General features: G+C 46.1%; 1 protein-coding gene across 1 annotated transcript in view; it reads left to right on the top strand.

The window, feature by feature from the left end:
* The first annotated feature begins 1,277 nt into the window (after positions 1-1,277).
* Fat2 (FAT atypical cadherin 2) overlaps positions 1,278-20,663 on the top strand; it is a 58,865-nt gene continuing 39,479 nt past the window's right edge. Inside the window, exons 1-5 of the mRNA XM_027427455.2 lie at positions 1,278-4,536; positions 10,760-11,074; positions 15,137-15,195; positions 15,962-16,273; positions 19,451-19,661. Coding sequence (XP_027283256.1) covers positions 1,278-4,536; positions 10,760-11,074; positions 15,137-15,195; positions 15,962-16,273; positions 19,451-19,661 — 4,156 coding nt within the window. The remainder of the gene's footprint in view (positions 4,537-10,759; positions 11,075-15,136; positions 15,196-15,961; positions 16,274-19,450; positions 19,662-20,663) is intronic.

Below are 20,663 nucleotides of genomic sequence, written 5' to 3'. Positions count from 1 at the left end.
TGTGACTATAGGAGCTCCATTTTAACTCCTGCTTTGTTTCCTGATCTATGCAAGTCCCTGAATTCACCCTTCCCATTAATAATGGCTAATCTTGTCAAAATTTACTACATACTGGCTCCCCGATAGATCACTCACCTTCATTTTTCCCTTTAATTTACACAACACTGCTATGAGATAGAACCACCCACACACTGTTTTTAAAGATAGGGTTTCATGTTGCCCAGCCTGGCCTCAAATTCACTATGTAAAGAACCTTGAACTTCTGATCCTCCTGCTTGTATCTCCTCAGTGTTGGGATTACAGGAATGCACCACCCCACCCCTGAGTGAGACTCATGCATGTTAGATGAGCACTCTACTCTTCAACCCTAAATAATACACTAACATATATATTAAATGTTTTTTTTTTCTATATGTGTATGTATGTGTCTGTGTGAGTTTGTGCAAGTGACTGTGGGTACTTGCAGAGGCCAGAAGATGATGTTGGGTTCCCTGGAGCTGGAGACAGATGGAACTGTGAACCACCTAATGTGGGTTTTGGGAGCAGTATGTACTCTTAGTCACTGGGCCATCTTCTCCAGTGCCATCTAGATACTGTTTTTAGGCCTATGTCATAGAATAAGGAATCAAGGTTTATGGAGGTCAGGGACTTGCTGGAGGGCTACCCATCTAGCAAATGGGGAGCTGGGGTTGAGATCTAGGTAGCCTAGTGCCAGGTCTGAGATTTTGGTGGTGGTGCTTTCCTGTAGTCCCTGTGTACACAGATGCACTATAGTTTGGTTCTAGCTCAGCACCAGTGGAGGGGTCTTATCAAGAGAAACTGCTAAGCTTAGATCCTTGGCTAAGAGTTGGAACAATTTTACCTTCGCAAGGTATCCACAGAGGTTTTGGTTGGGGGGACCAATGAGTGTCAGAACTAGAATATATCCACAGGAGGCCCCTGAGAGGCTATCTCCTGCTGTCTGTGTTCTGACACAGGATAAGTCAGATGGAGGCTCTGTCCACAGCAATGGGTGGGGAGCAGGTATAGCTATGCTTTTTATTCTGCATCCTCCCTTGCACTGTTGAGGAAGAGGACCTATGGGAATGAGAGAAGGAATAAAAGAGGGTAAACATAATTCACATACATTATATTTATGTATGAAAATTTTGTCATAATCAAACCAGTTATTAAATGCAATTAATATATGCTTTTTAAATAGAAAGAACCACAGCGATAGGAGCTGTTTCCTCACCAACTTGAACCTTTTCCCTCTTTTTATTTAGGAGCTTTTCATCATGACTCTTGTCCTGCTGGGTCTAGCCATTCTGTTGCTCCACCATGTGGTCTGTGAAAAGCCCCTAGAAGAAACCATTCCTCCCTTGGCTTGGCGCTTTACACATTCCCTGTACAATGCCACCATCTATGAAAACTCTGCTCCCAAGACCTATGTGGAGAGTCCAGTGAAGATGGGCATGTACCTGGCGGATCCCCAGTGGATGGTGAAGTACCGGATCATCTCTGGAGATGCAGCTGGAGTGTTCAAGACTGAGGAGTATGTGGTGGGCAACTTCTGCTTTCTTAGAATAAGGACCAAGAGCAGCAACACAGCGCTTCTCAACAGGGAGGTTCGAGACAGCTATACGCTCATAGTGCAAGCCTCAGACAAGAGCCTGGAGTTTGAAGCGCTGACCCGAGTGGTAGTCCACATCCTGGACCAGAATGACCTGAAGCCCCTCTTCTCCCCACCTTCCTACAGAGTCACCATCTCTGAGGACGTGCCCCTCAAGAGCCCCATCTGCAAAGTGACTGCCACGGATGCCGATCTGGGCCAGAACTCTGAGTTCTATTATGCCTTTAATGCCAGGTCAGAGGTGTTTGCCATCCATCCCACTAGTGGGGTGGTCACTGTGGCCAGGAAACTGAATGTCACATGGCGAGGGAAGTATGAGCTCCAGGTGCTGGCTGTGGACCGCATGAGGAAAATCTCAGAGGGCAACGGGTTTGGCAACTTGGCTGCATTGGTAGTTCATGTGGAGCCTGTGCACAGGAAGCCCCCAGCTATCACCTCCGTGGTCATGACTCCACCAGATGGTGATGAAGGTGCCATCTATGCCACTGTCACAGTGGATACAAATGGCTCCGGAGCTGAAGTAGATTCCTTGGAGGTGGTTAGTGGTGATCCTGGAAAGTACTTCAAAGCCCTCAAGTCCTATGCCCAAGACAATGAGTTCAACTTGGTGGCAGTCAGGGACATTAACTGGGCAGAACACCTTCATGGCTTCAACCTCAGCTTCCAGGCCCACAGTAGGAGCAGACCTCTTGCCCACTCCCCCATCAGGGCCTTCCATTTCCCACCCTCCAGGCTGACCAACCTCAGATTCGAGAAGGCTGTTTACAGAGTAAAGCTCAGCGAATTCTCTCCGCCCGGAAGTCGTGTGGCATTGGTAAAGGTCACGACTGCCCTTCCCACTTTGCGTTATACTCTAAAGCCATCTTCTGGGAACACAGTATTCAAGCTCAATCCTCGCACAGGCCTAATCACCACCATGAAGCTTGTGGACTTCCATGAGCAAAGCCAGTATCAGCTCCATGTGAAAACCTCCCTGGGCCTGGCCACTACCACCGTGATTATTGACATTGTGGACTGTAACAACCATGCCCCAGTCTTCAATAGGTCTTCCTATGAAGGTACCTTGGATGAGAACATCCCTCCTGGTACCAGTGTTTTGACTGTGACAGCCACAGACCAGGACCATGGGGACAATGGATGTGTCAGCTATTCTATTGTTTCCCCCAAAGTTGTCCCATTCTCTATTGACCCTTACTTGGGGGTCATCTCCACCACTAAACCTATGGACTATGAACTCATGAGAAGAATATATACCTTCCGGGTCCGGGCATCAGACTGGGGGTCTCCTTTTCGCCAGGAGAAGGAGGTGTCTGTTTCTCTGAGGCTCAAGAATTTGAATGACAACCAGCCTATGTTTGAGGAAGTCAACTGTACTGTGTCCCTTCGTCAAGATGCACCAGTTGGGAAATCGATAATGGCTGTGTCTGCCATAGACATGGATGAACTTCAGAACCTAAGATATGAAATTGTGTCTGGCAACGAACAAGACTATTTCCATCTCAACCATTTCTCGGGGGTGATATCTCTCAAACGCTCCTTTATGAATGCCACTGCTGTTCGACCCACCATCTATTCTCTGAAGATTACAGCCTCTGATGGCAACAACTATGCCACCCCCACAACTCTGAAAGTCACTGTGGTGAAGGATCCTCACTCTGAGGTCCCTGTACAGTGTGATAAAACAGGAGTGCTGACCTATATCACAAAGACCATCCTCCAGTCTGCTGGGCTTCAGGGCCAAGAGTTGGGTGAAGAGGAATTCACCTCCCTCAGCAACTATCAGATCAACCATCATGCTCCCCAGTTTGAGGACCACTTCCCCCAGACCATTGACATTCTGGAACAGGTTCCTATCAACACCCCCTTGGCCCGCCTGGCTGCCACTGACCCAGATGCTGGCTTTCATGGCAGTCTGGTCTATGTAATTGCAGATGGCAATGAGGAAGGTTGTTTTGACATTGAGCTGAAGACGGGGCTGCTCACGGTGGCAGCAGCCTTGGACTATGAGACCACCAGCCTCTATGTCCTCAATGTGACTGTGTACGACCTGGGAACTCCCCAGAAGTCCTCCTGGAAGCTGTTGACAGTGACTGTGAAAGACTGGAATGATAACCCACCCAGGTTTCCTCCAGGTGGGTACCAGCTCACCATTTCTGAGGACACAGAAGTTGGGACCACGATTGCAGAGCTGAAGACAAAAGACGCTGACTCAGAAGACAACAGGAGGGTTCGCTATTCCCTGCTAACCCCCACAGAGAAGTTCTCTCTCCACCCACTCACTGGGGAGCTGGTTGTCACAGGACACCTTGACCGGGAATCAGAGCCTCAGTACATACTCAAGGTAGAGGCCAGGGACCAGCCCATGAAGGGCCACCAGCTCTTCTCTGTCACTGACTTGATAGTCACATTAGAGGACACCAATGACAACGCTCCCCAGTGCATCACAGAGCACAGTAGGCTGAAGGTGCCAGAGGACCTGCCCCTTGGGACAGTCTTGACATTCCTAGATGCCTCTGACCCTGACCTGGGCCCTGCAGGTGAAGTGAGATACATCTTGGTGGATGATGTCCATGGAACCTTCCGGGTGGAGCCGATGACTGGAGCTCTGAGTTTGGAAAGAGAGTTGGACTTTGAGAGGAGGGCTGGTTACAATCTGAGCCTTTGGGCCAGTGACAGTGGGAGGCCTCTAGCCCGAAGGACCCTCTGCCACGTAGAAGTGTTAGTCCTGGATGTAAATGAGAATCTCCACTCTCCCCACTTTTCATCCTTCGTATACCAGGGCCAGGTGCAGGAGAACAGCCCTGCAGGGACCCAGGTGATGGTAGTCACAGCCCAGGATGAAGATGGTGGCTTGGATGGAGAGCTCCAGTACTTCCTACGGGCTGGCACTGGCCTGGAAGCTTTCAGCATCAACCAAGACACAGGTACTGGAATGAGGTACATGGGGTGCTAGGACCTAGAGAACAGTGGGCTGAAGGGAGACACAGGGACAGCAAGTGGGGATTCACACTTTTGATCCTTATGTTTTAAATTTGTCTTTATGAGAGTTTTTACTACAGTTTTTTTTAATCTAGGCTCACAAACACACACACACACACACATACATGTGTGTGTAAAACACATATGCATATGCCAAACATATATATATTCCATCTATGAAAGTGATAGATGATGGTTACATATTTATTTTTTCATTTTTGAGACTATAATTTAATAACATTTTCCCCTTCAAACTTTCCCACATACCCTTCCTTGCTTTCCTTCAAATTCATGGAATCTTTTTAAAAAAACTAATTATTATTGCATGCATATATGTATGTGTACATACATGCATATTCCTAAATACAACCTATTCATCCAGTCCATATAATGCTACCTATAATGTATGTGTGTATATTTTCAGGGCTGACCATTTGTCACTGGACAACCAGCTGGTCTTCTCTTCCCTGAGGAAGGCCACCTCTCCCATTCCCAGCCTCCCTTAGTTGCCTATAGTTTTGTGTGTAGAGGCCTCTTGGCCTTCTCTCCATCCAGGTTGGCATGTATGTTCATTGGTATCCTTGTTCAGATCACATTTGGGCAGTCACACTGGTGAGACTCTGGGTGTAGCTTCTGATATTACTAAGAAACTTAATATCACAGCAAACTCTATGACTATCTGGCTCTTACAGTCTTCCACCCTCTCTCTGACAAAGTTCCCTGAGCTTTAGGTGCAGGAGTTTCTGTAGATGTATCGAGTGGGACTGGGCTCCACAACTCTGCATTTTGATTGGTTGTGGTTTTCTGTAATGGTCCCCATCTGTTGCAAAGAGAAGCTTCGTTGATGAGGGAAGGAGGCTATACATATCTGTGGATAAAAGGACAAATGCATAGATTGTTGTTAGGGATTATGTCGGATTAGTAAATTAGTGGTTGTAGATTCTCCTCCAGTAACCATGACTTCACTAGCAATGGATAGTCAGCTAGATTTCCAGTACTAAGCATGGTCTCCCTCTTGTTGAGCAGGTCTTAAGTGCAATTAGAGAGCTGTTGGTTACCACCAAAGTATGCGTGCCACTACTAGGGTTATTGTGCTATAATGTTTGCTGATGTGGTTCATAGGCACCATAGCTGGTTAGGACTGTTGGTTGCCTCCCTCCTTTGGGAGCTTACGTGGTGCCTTCTGGTACTATGAAAGCTAGTCCTCAGGGAGGGGGCTTTCAGGTCAGTTCCAGCTCAGGGGTCTCTGGCCCTGTTTTGGAAGTGCATGGTGTCTTCAGTAATAGGGACTCACATTCCACCTCTGGGAAGAAACCAATGGCAACAGCAATAGAGTGTGTGTTTTGAGAATCTCTTGGACAACCCTGGCCAACAACTTAAAAGAGGGTTTCTCATGTCTGGTGTTAGGGTTTTTGTTTAGAGGTCTTTGGCTCTTAGAGGGAGCACCATCAGTCTAGATGACAAATACTTATTAAAACCCTACATGAATATTTATATACAGAATTACATCTATTATAGGTGTTTGGGTATTTTGTTTGTTTTGTTTTGTTTTGTTTTTGGTAAATAGTTAATAGTGCGATTCCCTGTGGCTTTTCCAGACATCATTATTTGTTATTTTACCCACTTCCCTCTTTCTTCTGGATTAATCTCCCTCCCCCTTCCCCAAAAGTTCCCCCTTTCCACTTCCCCAGATCACTTGTACCCTGCTATTCCCCTCTGCCCTCCTTCCACCTTCTTTGGTATTTATGCCCTCTCCTCACCCCAATAAGCCTCCCTTTTCCATTTCCTGGATCAGATCATGTGTACACTGCTATTCCCCACTCTATTGCTCCCAAGTCCCATATCCTGGCAACAATCCTGTTTCACTTTCATGGTTTCTGTGGTTACTACAAGCTATGTACTCACATATAAAGATTCGGATCTAAGAGCCTACAATCAGAGAGAACGTGCAACATTTGTCTTTCTGGGTCTGTGTTACATCACTCAATATGATCTCTTTTAGTTCCATTTATTTATTTGCAAAGTTCATGATTTAATTTTTCTTTAAAGCTGAATAGTTTTCTGTAGTGTATATGTACCACATTTTCATTATCCATTCATCAGTTGAAGGACATTTAGGTTGTTTCTATTTCCTAGCTATTGTGAATAGAGCAGCAATAAACATAGCTGAGCAAGTATCTGTGGAATAGAATATGGCCTATGCCAAGAGTCATATATCTGAGTCATAGAGTAAATTTATTTTAGCTTTTTGAGAATTCGCCATACTGGTTTCCATAGTGGCTGCACCAGTTTGCAATGCCACCAACAGTGAATAAGGGTTCCCTTTCTCCCACATCACCTCCACCATTTGTTGTCAGTTGTTCCATTGATCTTTGCCATTTGGGTGGTGTAAGATGAAAACTCAAAGTTATTTTGATTTGCATCTCCCCAATTGCTAGGGATGATGATGAATATTTTTTATTAGTTCAAATTAAGAATAAGCTTGCTTCACATGTCAATCCCTCCTCCCTCTCCCTCCCCTCCCCCCAACCTCCCACCTGCCCCCCCACCCATCCACCCTCCACTCCCCAGGCTGGGTAGAGCCCCCAACGGGGGATCCCCAAAGTCCACCACATCATCTTGGGCCGGGCCTAGGCCCTCCCTCATGTATCCAGGACAAGACGTGGGATGGGCTCTCAAAGTCCCTTCTTACACCAGGGAAGAATACTAATCCACTACTGGGGCCCCCTAGAGTGCAGAGGCCTGCTCATTGACATCCATGTTCAGGGGTCTGGATCAGTTCCGTGCTGGCCTCCCAGACAGCTGTCTGGGGTCGATGTGCTCTTCCTTGTTCAGGCCAGTTGTTTCTGTGGGTTTCACCAGCCTGGTATTGACCTCTTTGATCTTCATTCCTCCCTCTCTGCAACTAGGTTCCAGAGTTCAGTTCAGTGTATATCTGTGGGTGTCTGCCTCTGCTTCCATCAGCTACTGGATGAGGGCTCTAGGATGGCATAGAAAGTAGTCATCAGTCTCATTATAGGGGAAGGGTATTTAGGCTATCCTCTCCACCATTGCCTGGATTGTCAGTTCGTGTCATCCTTGTAGGTCTCTGGAAATCTCCCTAGTGCCAGATCTCTCCTCAGACCTACAATGGCTCCCTCTGGTATGGTGTCATCCTGCTCTCCTCTATTCTTTCCCCAACCCAACATTTCTGCTACTCCATTTCCTCCTCTCCCCTCTACTTCTCTAATTCTGGCAGCTCCCTCTCCCCTACCTTCATGCTCCCAATTAGGTCAGGAGATCCTGCCCCTTCCCATTCCTGGGGTCCATGCATTCTTCCCTTAGAGTCCTTCCTTGTTTCCCAGTGTCTTTGGTGAAGAAGACTGTAGGCTGGTAATCCTTTGCTCTATGTCTAAACCTCATATATGAGTGAGTACATACCATGTTTATCTTTTTGTGACTGGGTTACCTCACTCAGCATGGTTTCTTCTAGTTCCATCCATTTGCCTACGAATTTCAATAGCTTTTTTTCTGCTGAGTAGTACTCCATTGTGTAAATGTACCACATTTTATCTATCCATTCTTCAGGTGAGGGACATGTAGGTTGCTTCCAGTTTCTGGCTATTCCAAACAATGCTGCTATGAACATGGTTGAACATATGTCCTTGTTGTATGAACGTGAATTATTTGGGTATATGCCTAAGAGAGGAATTACTGGATCTTGAGGTACACTGATTACCATTTTTCTGAGCAACCACCATACTGATTCCCAAAGTGGTCTTACAAGTTTGCACTCCCACCAGCAATGAAGGAGTGTTCCTTTTTTTCCACATCCTCTCCAGCATAGATTGTCATTGGTGTTTTTGATTTTAGCCATTCTGGCTGGTGTAAGATGGTATCTCAGAGTTGTTTTGAGTTGCATTTCTCTGATGGCCAAGGATTTTGAGCACTTTCTCAAGTGTCTTTCAGCCACTTCAGATTCCTCTTGATAAATATTTTTTTGAGATATTTCTTGTCTTCTTCTTGTTCATCTTCTTTTTGCTTTTTTCTTTTTTTTGAGTTGTTTATATATTCTGGATATTAATCCTCTGTCAGATGTATAGCTGGCAAAGATTCTCTTCCATTCTGTGGGTTTCCTCTTCACCTTGTTGATGGTTTGTTTAGCTGTGCAAAATCTTTGTAGTTTATGAAGTCCCACTTGTCAGTTGTTGGTCTTAATTTGGGAAGTCCTGTCCTACACCTGTACCCTATAGGTACTGCCGATGCTTTCTTCTGATGGTTTCAGAGTTTCAGGTTTCAAATTTAGGTTTTGGAGTTAGTTTTTGTGCAGGGTAATAGACACAGGTGTAATTTCATTCCTTTGCATCTGGACCCCCACCCCCAGTTTTCCCAGTACCATTCATTGAAGATGATTTCTTTTCTCTAGCATATGTTTTTGGCATTTTTGTCAAATATTAAATATCTAAAGTTACATGTATTCATGGTTGTGTCTTTGATGTTGTTTCTTTGGCTTACATGTCTGCTTTTGTGCCAATACCATATTGTTTTACTACTATGGTTCTGTAATATATCTTTTTTTTTTTTTTTCGTTTTTTCGAGACAGGGTTTCCCTGTGGCTTTGGAGGCTGTCCTGGAACTAGCTCTGTAGACCAGGCTGGTCTCGAACTCAGAGAGATCCACCTGCCTAAGCCTGCCGAGTGCTGGGATTAAAGGCGTGCGCCACCACTGCCCGGCTCTATAATCTGTTTTATGGTCTGGAATCATAGTTTGTTTCCAGGGTGAAAGACAAGGTAGTGTTGTGGGAAGAGTATTAAAAAAAAGAGTATTCCATTTAGTAGACTCCAGCTCTCTCAATCTTTCTTTCCTCCTCCTCCTTTTCTTCCTTCTTCCTTCCCTCACCCTTCTTCTCTTTCTCTCTCCAGGGCTTTTTCTGCATATCCCTGGATGATCTGGAACTCTCTATTTAGACTAGGCTGGCCCTAATCTCACAAAGATTTACCTGCCTCTACTTCCCAAGTGCTGAGATATTAACAGTGTGCACCATGCTCAGCCCCAGCTCTTCCTCTTCCTTGTTATATAATTTGACCAAATTTGCACTCCCTATCTGGGCCTCAGTTTCTCCATTTGTCACCTCTGGCCTGCTCTGCTCTGATTGTGAATCTAAACCCTGCCCCCTCATGCAGAGCCTGTCAGCTGAGAGTGACCAGCCAGAACTTAAGGTACACGCTTCTTGTGCCCAACGTTAGAGCCTCATGTTCTAGAACAGGGCTGGCCCTCATAGGCAGTTTTTAGACTGAATGAACTAAAGAATGGAGCTAAGTCCCTAAAACCATGATGAAGTGGAGGGCAGAAGTGTATCCCTCAAACCTCTAACCTTTAATGTGAGGCTCCACCAGGACTGCAAGACTATCAGGTTCAGGTTAAGGCCAACTGTAGGACATCCCACTTACAGACTGTGAGGTGACTAGCTGGAACTTGGGTTGAAGGAGTTGAGAGAAGCTGATAAACTTCCACTGTCTCTGCAAGCCTTGTATATGTCTGCATGCCAGAAACAGGGGCTGTTTTAGTTGAGAAAGGTTGAGAAGTCCTACATTAATCTCCCCCCCACCTCCTGCCATGTCCAACTCAGCATCTCCTACCTCATATTGACAGCCCTATCCTCTTTCACCTGGGTTGCCTGTCAACATCCTTTCCATAATACCTATTAGGGTGATTTTTATTCAGTGTGTGTGTGTGTGTGTGTGTGTGTGTGTGTGTGTGTGTGTGTGTGTATCTGTGTATGTATATCTGAATACATGTTCATGTGTGGGTGCATTGTGTATACATGTGTGAATGTGCCCATAGACATGTGGGCAGGCACATAGAGGCCAGAGGTTGATGTTAGGTTTCATCCTCTGTTGATCTCCACTTAACTATTTGAGACAGTCTGTTAAGGAACATGAAGGCTCACTGATTCAGTTAGATTGGCAGACAACAAGCCCCAGACTCTTCTGCCTCTATCAACCAAGTGCTGGGGTTTGGGGCGCACTCCATCATACACAGCTCTTATGTGGGTGTTAGAGATCTGAACTCAGGTCTTCATACTTGTACAGCAGGGATTTCACAGAGGCATCTCCCCAGCCCAGGTAGGGTGGTTAAAAACCTCTCTGAGATCTGAGTATATTGAGTTTTGTCACTTGCTGTCCCCAGGAATGCTCGAGACTCTGGTACCTCTGGACCGAGAATTCACACCCTACTACTGGTTGACAGTACTGGCTGTGGACAGGGGCTCTGTTCCCCTCTCTGCTGTCACTGAAGTCTACATTGAGGTTACGGACATCAATGACAACATACCCTGCATGTCTCGACCGGTGTTCTACCCCTGTGTCCAGGAAGATGTCCCTTTGGGTACCTCTGTGCTTCAGCTGGAGGCCTGGGACCCAGACTCCAGCTCTCAAGGGAAGCTGACCTTCAACCTCACCAGTGGGAACCACATGGGGTACTTCGTCATTCATCCATTCACAGGTGAGGCCCAGAAAGCTGGATGGACAGGATATATAAATCTACAAGGTGGTTCTTTGGAGTGTTCCTGGGGCAGCATCAGCATCACCTGCAGACAGGTAGGAAATTCCAATTCTCAGGCCCCTCCCTAGATCTGCTAAATCCATATTCTGAGGGAGGACTCAGAAAAGTATGTTTTAACAACACAAGCATAGTATTCTCATAAGTGCCAAAGATGATATACTTTCCAACAATGTCTGTCTCCACAATACAATGGGAACTTATTGAAATCTTTCTTCCCTGGGATTCAACAGGTGGCCCAGAAGTCAAGCTGATATTAGTTCAGTTCTTCAAATGCTCTCAAACTGACTCTTCCCCCATGTCACAGTCACAGCCAGAGCCACAATTAGCTTTTGCTGTATTTTCTTTCTGTTGCTGTGGTAAAAAAAACAAAACAAAACAAAACAAAAAACCATTATGATCAGAAACAACTTAGGGGAGGAAAGGGCTTATTCAATAAATATGTTTTATTGGCTTATACTTCCAGGTGTAGTCTATCACTGAGGGAAGTCAGGTAGGAACCCAAGGCAGGAAACAGGAGGAATGCTGCCTACTGGCTGGCTGGCTCACAGACTCATGCTTACCTAGCTTTCTTATGCAGACCAGGACAGTCTGCCTAGGGAATGGTGCCATCCATAGTGGGTTGGGTCTTTGTGCATCAAGTATCTGTCAAGCCAACTCTCCCCAGACATGCACATAGGCCAATAGGCAATTCCTCAGTTGAGGATGTTCTTTCAAATGACTCTAAGCTGTGCCAGGTCAACAACTAAAGCTAACTATGACAGCACTTATTGCAGATAAGTCTAAGATCTGCCCACAAAACAGTAACAATTGTGATCCCACCTACAACCCATTATCCTTCTCACAGGCCAAGGAAGAGGGTTCAGAGGAATCCAGGGTCTCCCCATTGCAGCAGTGGGCCAGGGAGAGCCCTCCAAAGAGATTTGCTTTGACTCATACAAACTTTAAGCACACATTTACCAAATTGTAGTCCATATTGGCAAATTCCACAGAACATTCCAGATCTCTGGATGTTCTTCAAAAACAGCATGCTCTGACAAAGTTCTCCCCACACTCCCAGAGGGCCACAGTATACCAGAGGCTGATAGCAGATCGTATGTACATTCGTTGGTCCCCACAGTCCCTTCCCAGCCTGCTTCCTCCAGTTATGTTACCTGCTACTCTTGTTCCACAGAGTTTGAGAGATGCTAAGGGCCTGCTGTAGGGAAGGCTGACATTTCCATGTGATCCCATTTTTTCTACCACACCATGTTCTCTTGTCCCAGAAGGACGGACTGTAGAGGGGAAAGGGGGGTTGCTTATAGGTTTTCCCAGGGATCCTGAGGCAAACAATAGGTAGGGAATGCCTAGAGTCTTTGACACTGATGACTAGTGAGAGCCTTTTGGGTTAACCTCTGACCTCAGGCTGTAGCTACATCCTTTCTCTCTGAGCTGAGAGAGCTTTTCTTTTAGAAAATAAGTCTAAGCAAGTTCACCACTCAGGCTCACCCCATATGCCCAGTGTCCTGCCCCCACATCTCTACTCCATACTACTCCTTTCAGAAGAGCGAGGAGAACCCTCCCCTAAGGCATTAGCTCCTCAGCTTCTCCCAATCCTTCTTCTATTTACTGTCAACAGTCCTCTGGCAGCAGGCCTGGCAAGATGCCCTTGCAGGCAGAAGTGCTCCTGGCTTTCCTGCAGCCAGGAAGAAGAACCATGAAGTCTCCCTTTTAACATGATTATTGTATCTGCCGTCAATCCCTAGCCCCACCTTCTCCACATAAGCCATCATATCATCTACATCTCCACCACAGAAGCCTGGATGGTTTCTCTGTGTCTTTGAGATGAAGTCAGGGTCCCCTATACCCACAAACTGGTGCCTAAACCGGCCCACTGACCTCTCAGGCTTTACCTTACCCCTCCCACGGCACCTCTAGCCCCATGGCTATCAACATAAAAGCCACAGCTCACATCTTAAAGGGAATAATCAATAGTTTATTCTGGAGCCATTCTGAGTGGCCATGGCCTGGGAGCACAGATTTAGGTTACCCCAGTCAAACTCCACATTCCAATGCAGATGCAGTTTCATGTTTGTTTTTTTTTTATATAGTTTTACAGAACAAAGATAGCCATAAATCTAGGCAGCTATAAAGTATATTGGTGGGCACACCAGAGAGACAGATACATCGAGATGGGGAACCTTTTATAGACCTAAGATGCTGTCTGACAACATTCTTAGCTCTTGGATTGGTGGAAGCTAGTGTTCTGCTTCTAATCGCTTCTAAGTGGTTTTTTATTTATTATCACAAGGTGTTATAGTTCAGCTACAGAGTGAAGCAAGAAATGGCTGTTCCAGAAGCTAAAACCTGCCCCAGATAAAGTAATTCACCTGTGAACTTACCAAATTCCAGTCTCCCCACAGGACTGAAATTTCAATTGTCTATCAGTCTATGCAGACAGACTCCTTCCAGGAGATTTTTGTTGTTGTTGTTCACACCCAGACATAGCTTATTCGGGAATTTTCGTTCCTAGCTGCTTTGGATCATAGAGGCTCTTAAAATGGGGTTTGGCACATGCTGCTGTCCCAGTCAGGAGTCACGACCCCCTGTCTCACTGTATAGCCCTGGTTGGTCTGGAACTTGCTAAATAGACCAAGCCGGCCTTAACTCACAGAGATCAGCCTGTTCTGGGATTAAAAGCTTGGCTACATGTCAGGCTTCCCCTCTCTTTTTGTCTGTGTGGCCTCTAGTCTCCCACAGAGCCCAGCCAGCTGTATTTCCTAATATTGTAACATACCCACTAGTGTTGCTAACATACCACACAGCCCACTGTATTCATTCAAGTGATTGTTCCACTAACTCTCCATGTCCACTGGTCTTCCACAGATCCTGAAAAAGGAAAGCTGACTGCTTTTTGCCTGCCTTAGTATTTTTAGAACCTGGCAGTACCATAGAATACAGCAGAAGCTCACTTAGTAATTGTTAAATGGATGAATGAGTTCTTGTTTGTGGTCCATACACTTACCCAGCAAATGCTTAAAGAGGTTGCCCCCGTGAGGCCTTAAAGCTGTAGAGAAATGCAAAGAGAAATGTGATTTTGTTCTAGACCTTGGGGAATCAGCCCATCAGGAGCATGAACATTTAGGGATAAATACTGTAGGAACATCACAAAAAGAGTAAAGTGTATGCAGTTAGATAGGTGCTGTGGCTGCTCAGGGGAGGGAAAAAGCTGCTGGGTGTAACCAAACTGTAGAAGGGAGTGGTTATAAGCAGCAGTCTTGTGGGGCACAAGGACAGAGAGGGTTACCGGAGAACCTCCAGGTGGGAGGAAGATGAGGATACAGGCCATGGTCTGGAGATGCCCCATTTCCACCATTTGTAACTGGTGAGGTCTTGGGAAGGTTTCTGGGCTTCTGTCTTAGACCATTGCACGTTGTTATAACTGAGTATCACAGGCTGGATATTGCTAAAGAACACAGCTTATTTAGTTCTGGGGACTGAGAAATCCAGGTGCTGTATGGTACTGGCATCTTGTGGGGACACCTTGCTGCATGGTATCCTAGTGGAGAGCATCATCTAGCAAAACAGAGTGTGTTAGGTCAAGTCTCTCCTCTTTCTAAAAAGCCACTAATAGCCTATGGGGATCCCATTCTCATGACTTCACCTAACCCTAGTTACCTCCTGAAAGCCCATCTACAAATCCCACTCTCTATGGCTAGGGACTGGGTGTAGTGTCGCATGCCTATAATCTCAGCATTCAGGAGGCTGAGGCAGGAAGAGTTGCTGAGTTTTGGACCCATCACCCCTGCCTCATGGTGAAAGTGGACTTAGGTGGGAATTTCAGTTAGCAAATTCCCTCTTCATGTCCACCACCTCATCACCATCCCTTCCATTTCTCCAGAGCTCTAAAAGTTTCCAAAAACACCAGGACTCCCACCTGAGAGTTGTGTGTAATATTGAGCCTAACATAGTAACAAGGCCCTAGGAGCCCCTTGTTTATATCTCTTTGCATCCATCCCTTTCCAGGTGTCCTGACCACTGCCAGACAGCTAGACCGAGAGAACAAAGATGAACATGTCCTGGAGGTAAGTGGTGGGGAGGCCAGGTACTGCCTTTTGAAACCCCAGGAGACTGGGCTGTAGGTAGCCAGCTACATGGCTCCAGCACAGTGGCTAGGACTGGGGTGTAAGGCTGAGGGAGGACAGGATGACCTATTTCAGTTGAGTCTTCCTGTGGCTGGTGGTAAGGATTCTTAGGTCTTCACTAGCTATTCAGTGCTGAGGAGGGAAGGAATCTGAAACCATATCCAGGCAGGGCAGGAAGTCTCGGTTAACTAGTAATGCCTGAAGGAAGTATTGGGAGTGGGAGTATTTGCTTTTCAGGTCTAGTTTCTAGCTCATTCCTCCTGACTTGGGGAGAGCAAACCACTTAATGGCCCTTTACTATGATCCATGTGGGGCCGGGATAAATGTTTTTGTCTCCTGGATCTATGTTGGATTTGCTATGGGCATTGCTAGAACTGAGATAGTAAAAGAAGCATCATCTCACAGATGACAACTTTACCAGCATTGCTAAAGTGGCTATGTGGGGACAAAATATCTATGACAGCATCTCGAAATTCCTTCCGTTCCAGCTTCCTGTTAATGTAGTAGCCATGATTGTTCTATGTGAAGGTGAGGCTTTCACAGCAGGTTCTAACAATGACGTCTTCTGGTTCTCTCTGGTTCACTTCTGTTCTTGCTGCCCCAAAGTCAGATTATTGCAGTAACAGCAATCAGCTCTAACAGCATGATAGTACTAGGCACTGCTTCCAGTGGCATCACAGGAGCTCACACACCATTCTGTCTACAGGTGACTGTGCTGGATAATGGGGAGCCCCCGCTAAAGTCCACCTCCAGAGTGGTGGTGTGCATCTTGGATGTCAATGACAACCCACCCATGTTCTCCCACAAGCTCTTCAATGTCCGCCTTCCTGAGAGACTGAGCCCATTGTCCGCAGGGCCTGTGTACAGGCTGGTGGCTTCAGACCCAGATGAAGGTCTCAATGGCAGCATCACCTACAGCATTGAGGAGAGTGATGAGGAGGGCTTCAGAATTGACCCTGTCACGGGGCTTGTGTCTTCCAGCAGTACTTTTGCAGCAGGAGAGTACAATATCCTAACGGTGAGTGGCCAAGGTTTGCAGAGTCAGAGGGAGAAGTGGCTAGTGATTTCTCTTTCTTTCTTTCTTTCTTTCTTTCTTTCTTTCTTTCTTTCTTTCTTTCTTTCTGTCTTCCTTCCTTCCTTCCTTCCTTCCTTCCTTCCTTCCTTCCTTCCTTCTTTCTTCTTTTTCTTTTTTGCCTGCTTTACTTAAAAAGGTGGAGGATGGGCCAGGCTCACTCCTGAGAGACACTCACAGCCTGATCTGCTGGACCAGCATTAATACATTTCTGAGAGTTGTGCCCCTAAAGGCTGTCACTAACCTCCACTTGTGTGTGTGTGTGTGTGTGTGTGTGTGTGTGTGTGTGTGTGTGTAGGCATGCGCACACGCATGCTCTTGTGGAGTAGGTACTCATTTGTGTGGGTATGCACATGCATTATCACTATTTATTTGTTTGTTTGTTTGTTTGTTTTGGGGGGTTTTTGAGTTAGGGTTTCTCTGTGTAAGTTTGTAGACCAGGAAACTGGGTTCTAGGGATAGAACTCTGATTCACATACTTGCAAGGCAGGCGCTTTACTGACTGAGCAGTCTCCCCTGCCCCTAGACTCTACCTCTTAATAAAATTTTAACTATTAATTTATTATGTTCTATGGGTGTTTTGCCTACATGTATGTGTGTGCACCACCTTCATGCCTGGTGTCCACAGAGGCCATAGAGGGCATTGGATCCTCTGGACCTGGAGTAACTGCTGGTTGTGAGCCTCCATGTGGGTGCTGGGAATTGAACCCTGGTCCTCTGGAAGAGCAGCCAGGGCTCTAACTTCCCCACCCCCTTAGACTTTACCTCTTGAGAAAGACCCCCCCCACCTCAATACCATTTCATTAGGGACCGAGCTTGCAGTACACAAATCTTTGAGGAACACATGTAAGTCATCCATCTCTAGACCCTCCTAGCAGGCTGAAACGGGAGAGGAAGAACCTACAGGGTAGTTGGGGAATTTTTGTGAGGGTACAGAGGAGGGAGACCACTAGTAACATGAGGGGAGTGTCCCCTTCCTTGCCTTTCCTTAAGGAATCAGGAAGTCCCTACTCTCACCCTGGGGACAGAATTGTAGACTGTGGGTTTTTCTCTTTGAGGGCAATAAAGTCCCTTGACATCCCCTGTTCTTACAGGTAACAAATTAGCAAAATTAACTGTTGTCTCAGAATCAATATACATTTGTTGGTTGTTTTTTTTCTAAGATTTATGTATTTTGTTTTTAATTATAAAAATTGTTTTTAGACAAGGTCTTACTATGTAGCCTTGGCTGGCCTGGAGCTCACTAAGTAGATGAGGCAGGCCTGGAACTCGCAGAGATCCACCTGCCTCTTCCTCCTAAGTGCTGGAATTAAAGGCAGGATCCACCTTCCCAGGTCTAAATTGATTATTCTTTTTCAAAAGTATGTGTACTTGTGTGGGGTTGTGTGCACCTGAATGCAGGTCCCTGTGGAGGCTAGAGGCAGCTAATGTCTCTAGAGCTGGCATTACAGGTGACTGGGAACCACCTGACCTAGGTGCTGAGAACTGAACTCGGGTCTTCTACAAGAACAGCAGGTGCTTTTCACTGCTGATCCATTTCCGTATCCCCCAGCGCCTGGGTTTTCACCCAACTACAGCCATGTGGCATCTGTTAGGCATGCATTCTACCACTGAGCCACATCCCCAAACCCCTAAAATCCTTTGAAAATCCTGAACCATTTCGACTGAAAACGACCTGTTTGATACCACACCCTTGGGGCTGTGGATTCGAGGACCTGTTGGCCCCTCCACAGAGTAAGTCCTCATTCTGAACCTATCGTGGTGCATTTCCCTCACCCTAGATTTTATTCACATCTAACCCAGTAGGTTCCAACCATTCCTGCATAAGTAACCTCTCACCTTGAGAAGCTAGAGGAGTGCTGAGGCAAAGGCTTCTGAGAATCATGAGGAAAAGTAAATGCATTGTCTCTGAGAACTAGACCATGGGCCTTCTTGGGAGAAGGGCAGAAGCTTCTGCCTGGAGACGCTGACCTGGACTCCTTCCCCTTCTTCAGACAAGTCATTTAAGTCTAGAGAGAAATTGTGGCTAAGATGCCGCGTGTCAAAAGGCAGGTCATGAGGTCTCACACCACACCACTAAACTGAGCCCAGCCTTGTTGCTGGCAGTCACATGACTCAGGGTTTGAATTCATTACAAGGAGTCCCCGTTGCCTACAAAGGGAGATAAATTATTGTTGTATGTATGTCTCCCAGGGAGCTGAGAAAAGGAGATTCAGGTGGGGGCCAAGGCAAGATATAGTCCCCAGAGATGTGCCCCTAGTGATCTTCGACTCAGTCCTCCCCACCTCTCACCAGCAAACATCATTCCAAGCTTTATACCAAGGACCCAACAAGGGACTGACCCATTGATTAGGTCAGCTCCCTTACAATCTAATCTTTTCTGGAAATGCTGTCACAGACATGCCCAAGCGCAAGCCTTACTTCCCTTCTAAGCATCGATCAAGCCATTGTGAGAAAAATACCATGACCCTAGGCAACTTTAGGAAGAAAGGGTTTGTTTTGCTTTATGATTCCAGAGATATAAAATTCCTAATGTCTGGGAAGGCATGGCAGCAGGAAGCAAAGAAGTCATACATCATCCACACACACAGGAAGGAGGGAGGGAGGGAGGGAGGAGGGAGGGAGGGAGGAGGGGAGGGAGGGAGGAGGGAGGAGGAGAGGGAGGGAGGGAGGAGAGAGAGAGAGAGAGAGAGAGAGAGAGAGAGAGAGAGAGAGAGAGGAGAGAGAGAACAATAAGTGAGGCAAGCAGTAAATTCAGAGCCCACACCCAGGGACATATTTTCTCCAACAAGAGTGTACCTCCTAAAGGTCCCATAACCTCTCAAACAGTGCTGTCTACTGGGGATCAAGTGTTCAAATATCTGAGCCAAAGGCAGACATTTCTCATTCAAGCTGTCACACCAATCAAGGTGACAACCAATATTAACTGTCCCAGTGTTTGTTTTCTTTTTGTTTTTTTCCCCCACTAATCAAGAGATTCTAGAATATAGGTTAGATGTTTTTGCCTAGTAACTAATAGAGCTCTTTTCTATCATTGCCATTCAAGCATGTGCCCAATAGAGGAGTGAGCAAGTGGAAGGCCACTTTCATGGTGACTCAACTTGGCTTTTGGTGTCTTCTTAGATCAAGGCAACAGACAGTGGGCAGCCAGCCCTCTCCACCAGTGTCCGGCTACACATTGAATGGATTCCCCAGCCTCGGCCATCCTCCATCCCACTGTCCTTTGATGAGCCCCACTACAGCTTTACGGTCATGGAGACGGACCCTGTGAACCACATGGTGGGAGTCATCAGTGTAGAGGGACGGCCTGGCCTCTTCTGGTTCCACATCTCAGGTGAGGACCAAGGAGGACGAATCCCTCTTTTTTAAATATTCCTCCTGGTATAATATTCTCTCCCCCTCGAGGTCATGCCCCCTGACAGCTCCTCCTTTTGTTCTGAGTGGGGATCACCTCTTCCCTGATCCTCTGGGACATTGTGTAGAAAGAACAACACATCTGCTAAGCCTCTTCCACTATAGCCAAGACCTCAGGTGGACCATCTGTGATCCTATGGGGGAGCCTAGTTATGCCAAATGCCCACGAGATCTAAAGTGAACAGTCCAGCAAGATTCAGAAGAGAAAGCACCAAGTCAGTACAGAACTGACTGTATTGGCTGAGCCATTCTTATTTGTGTGTCTGTATGAATTTGAATCCAAGACTCTATTCTCTGTCAATGATCCATATCCACTCTCATTGTCATTTTAAATGGCTCTTGGATCCATGCTTTGGTGGGTGACTCTGCTCTAGCATTCCTTTCTGTCAAGGTTTTTTTGTTGTTGTTGTTTTGTTTTTCGTTTTGTTTTTTGAGGGGGATGTTTGTGTGTTTAAGGAAAAAAAAAAAAAGAAAAACACCTGGAAGTAATAGAACCCTTTAGGAAATTGAGGAATGCTTAGGTTTCCTTTCCAGGAACTTGTGTATACATGGGCACATTCTCAGATGTCAATCTGCATATAAATGTAGAGGTGTTTTAGACTTTCTGATATCTGTCCAGAGATTTAAATTTGAAGATCTCCATTTCAGCACTTGCATGGACTATGGGTCCTATTGCGGTGGGGTTCAGCTTCAGTCAGAGGCAGGGTAGGATACTCACTTGGCCCAAGACCTTTGACATCTTCTTAGTCTTGCTTCCAGTTCTTATTCTCAGCTCTTTTAATTGTTTGGGGTTTTTTCCCCTTCAATATGTAATTAATGCATGAATCAAAATAACATTTAGGAAACAGAAATGTGTGCAAAGAAAACAAATACCACTGAAAGTTCTACCAATCTGAATATAATCTACTGCTATAATTTTGAT

The sequence above is a fragment of the Cricetulus griseus genome, chromosome 7 (assembly GCF_003668045.3).
Source record: "Cricetulus griseus strain 17A/GY chromosome 7, alternate assembly CriGri-PICRH-1.0, whole genome shotgun sequence".
In the NCBI taxonomy this organism is placed as follows: domain Eukaryota; kingdom Metazoa; phylum Chordata; class Mammalia; order Rodentia; family Cricetidae; genus Cricetulus; species Cricetulus griseus.
Note: the sequence above shows the minus strand (reverse complement) of the source record. Positions and strands in the feature narration are given on the sequence as shown.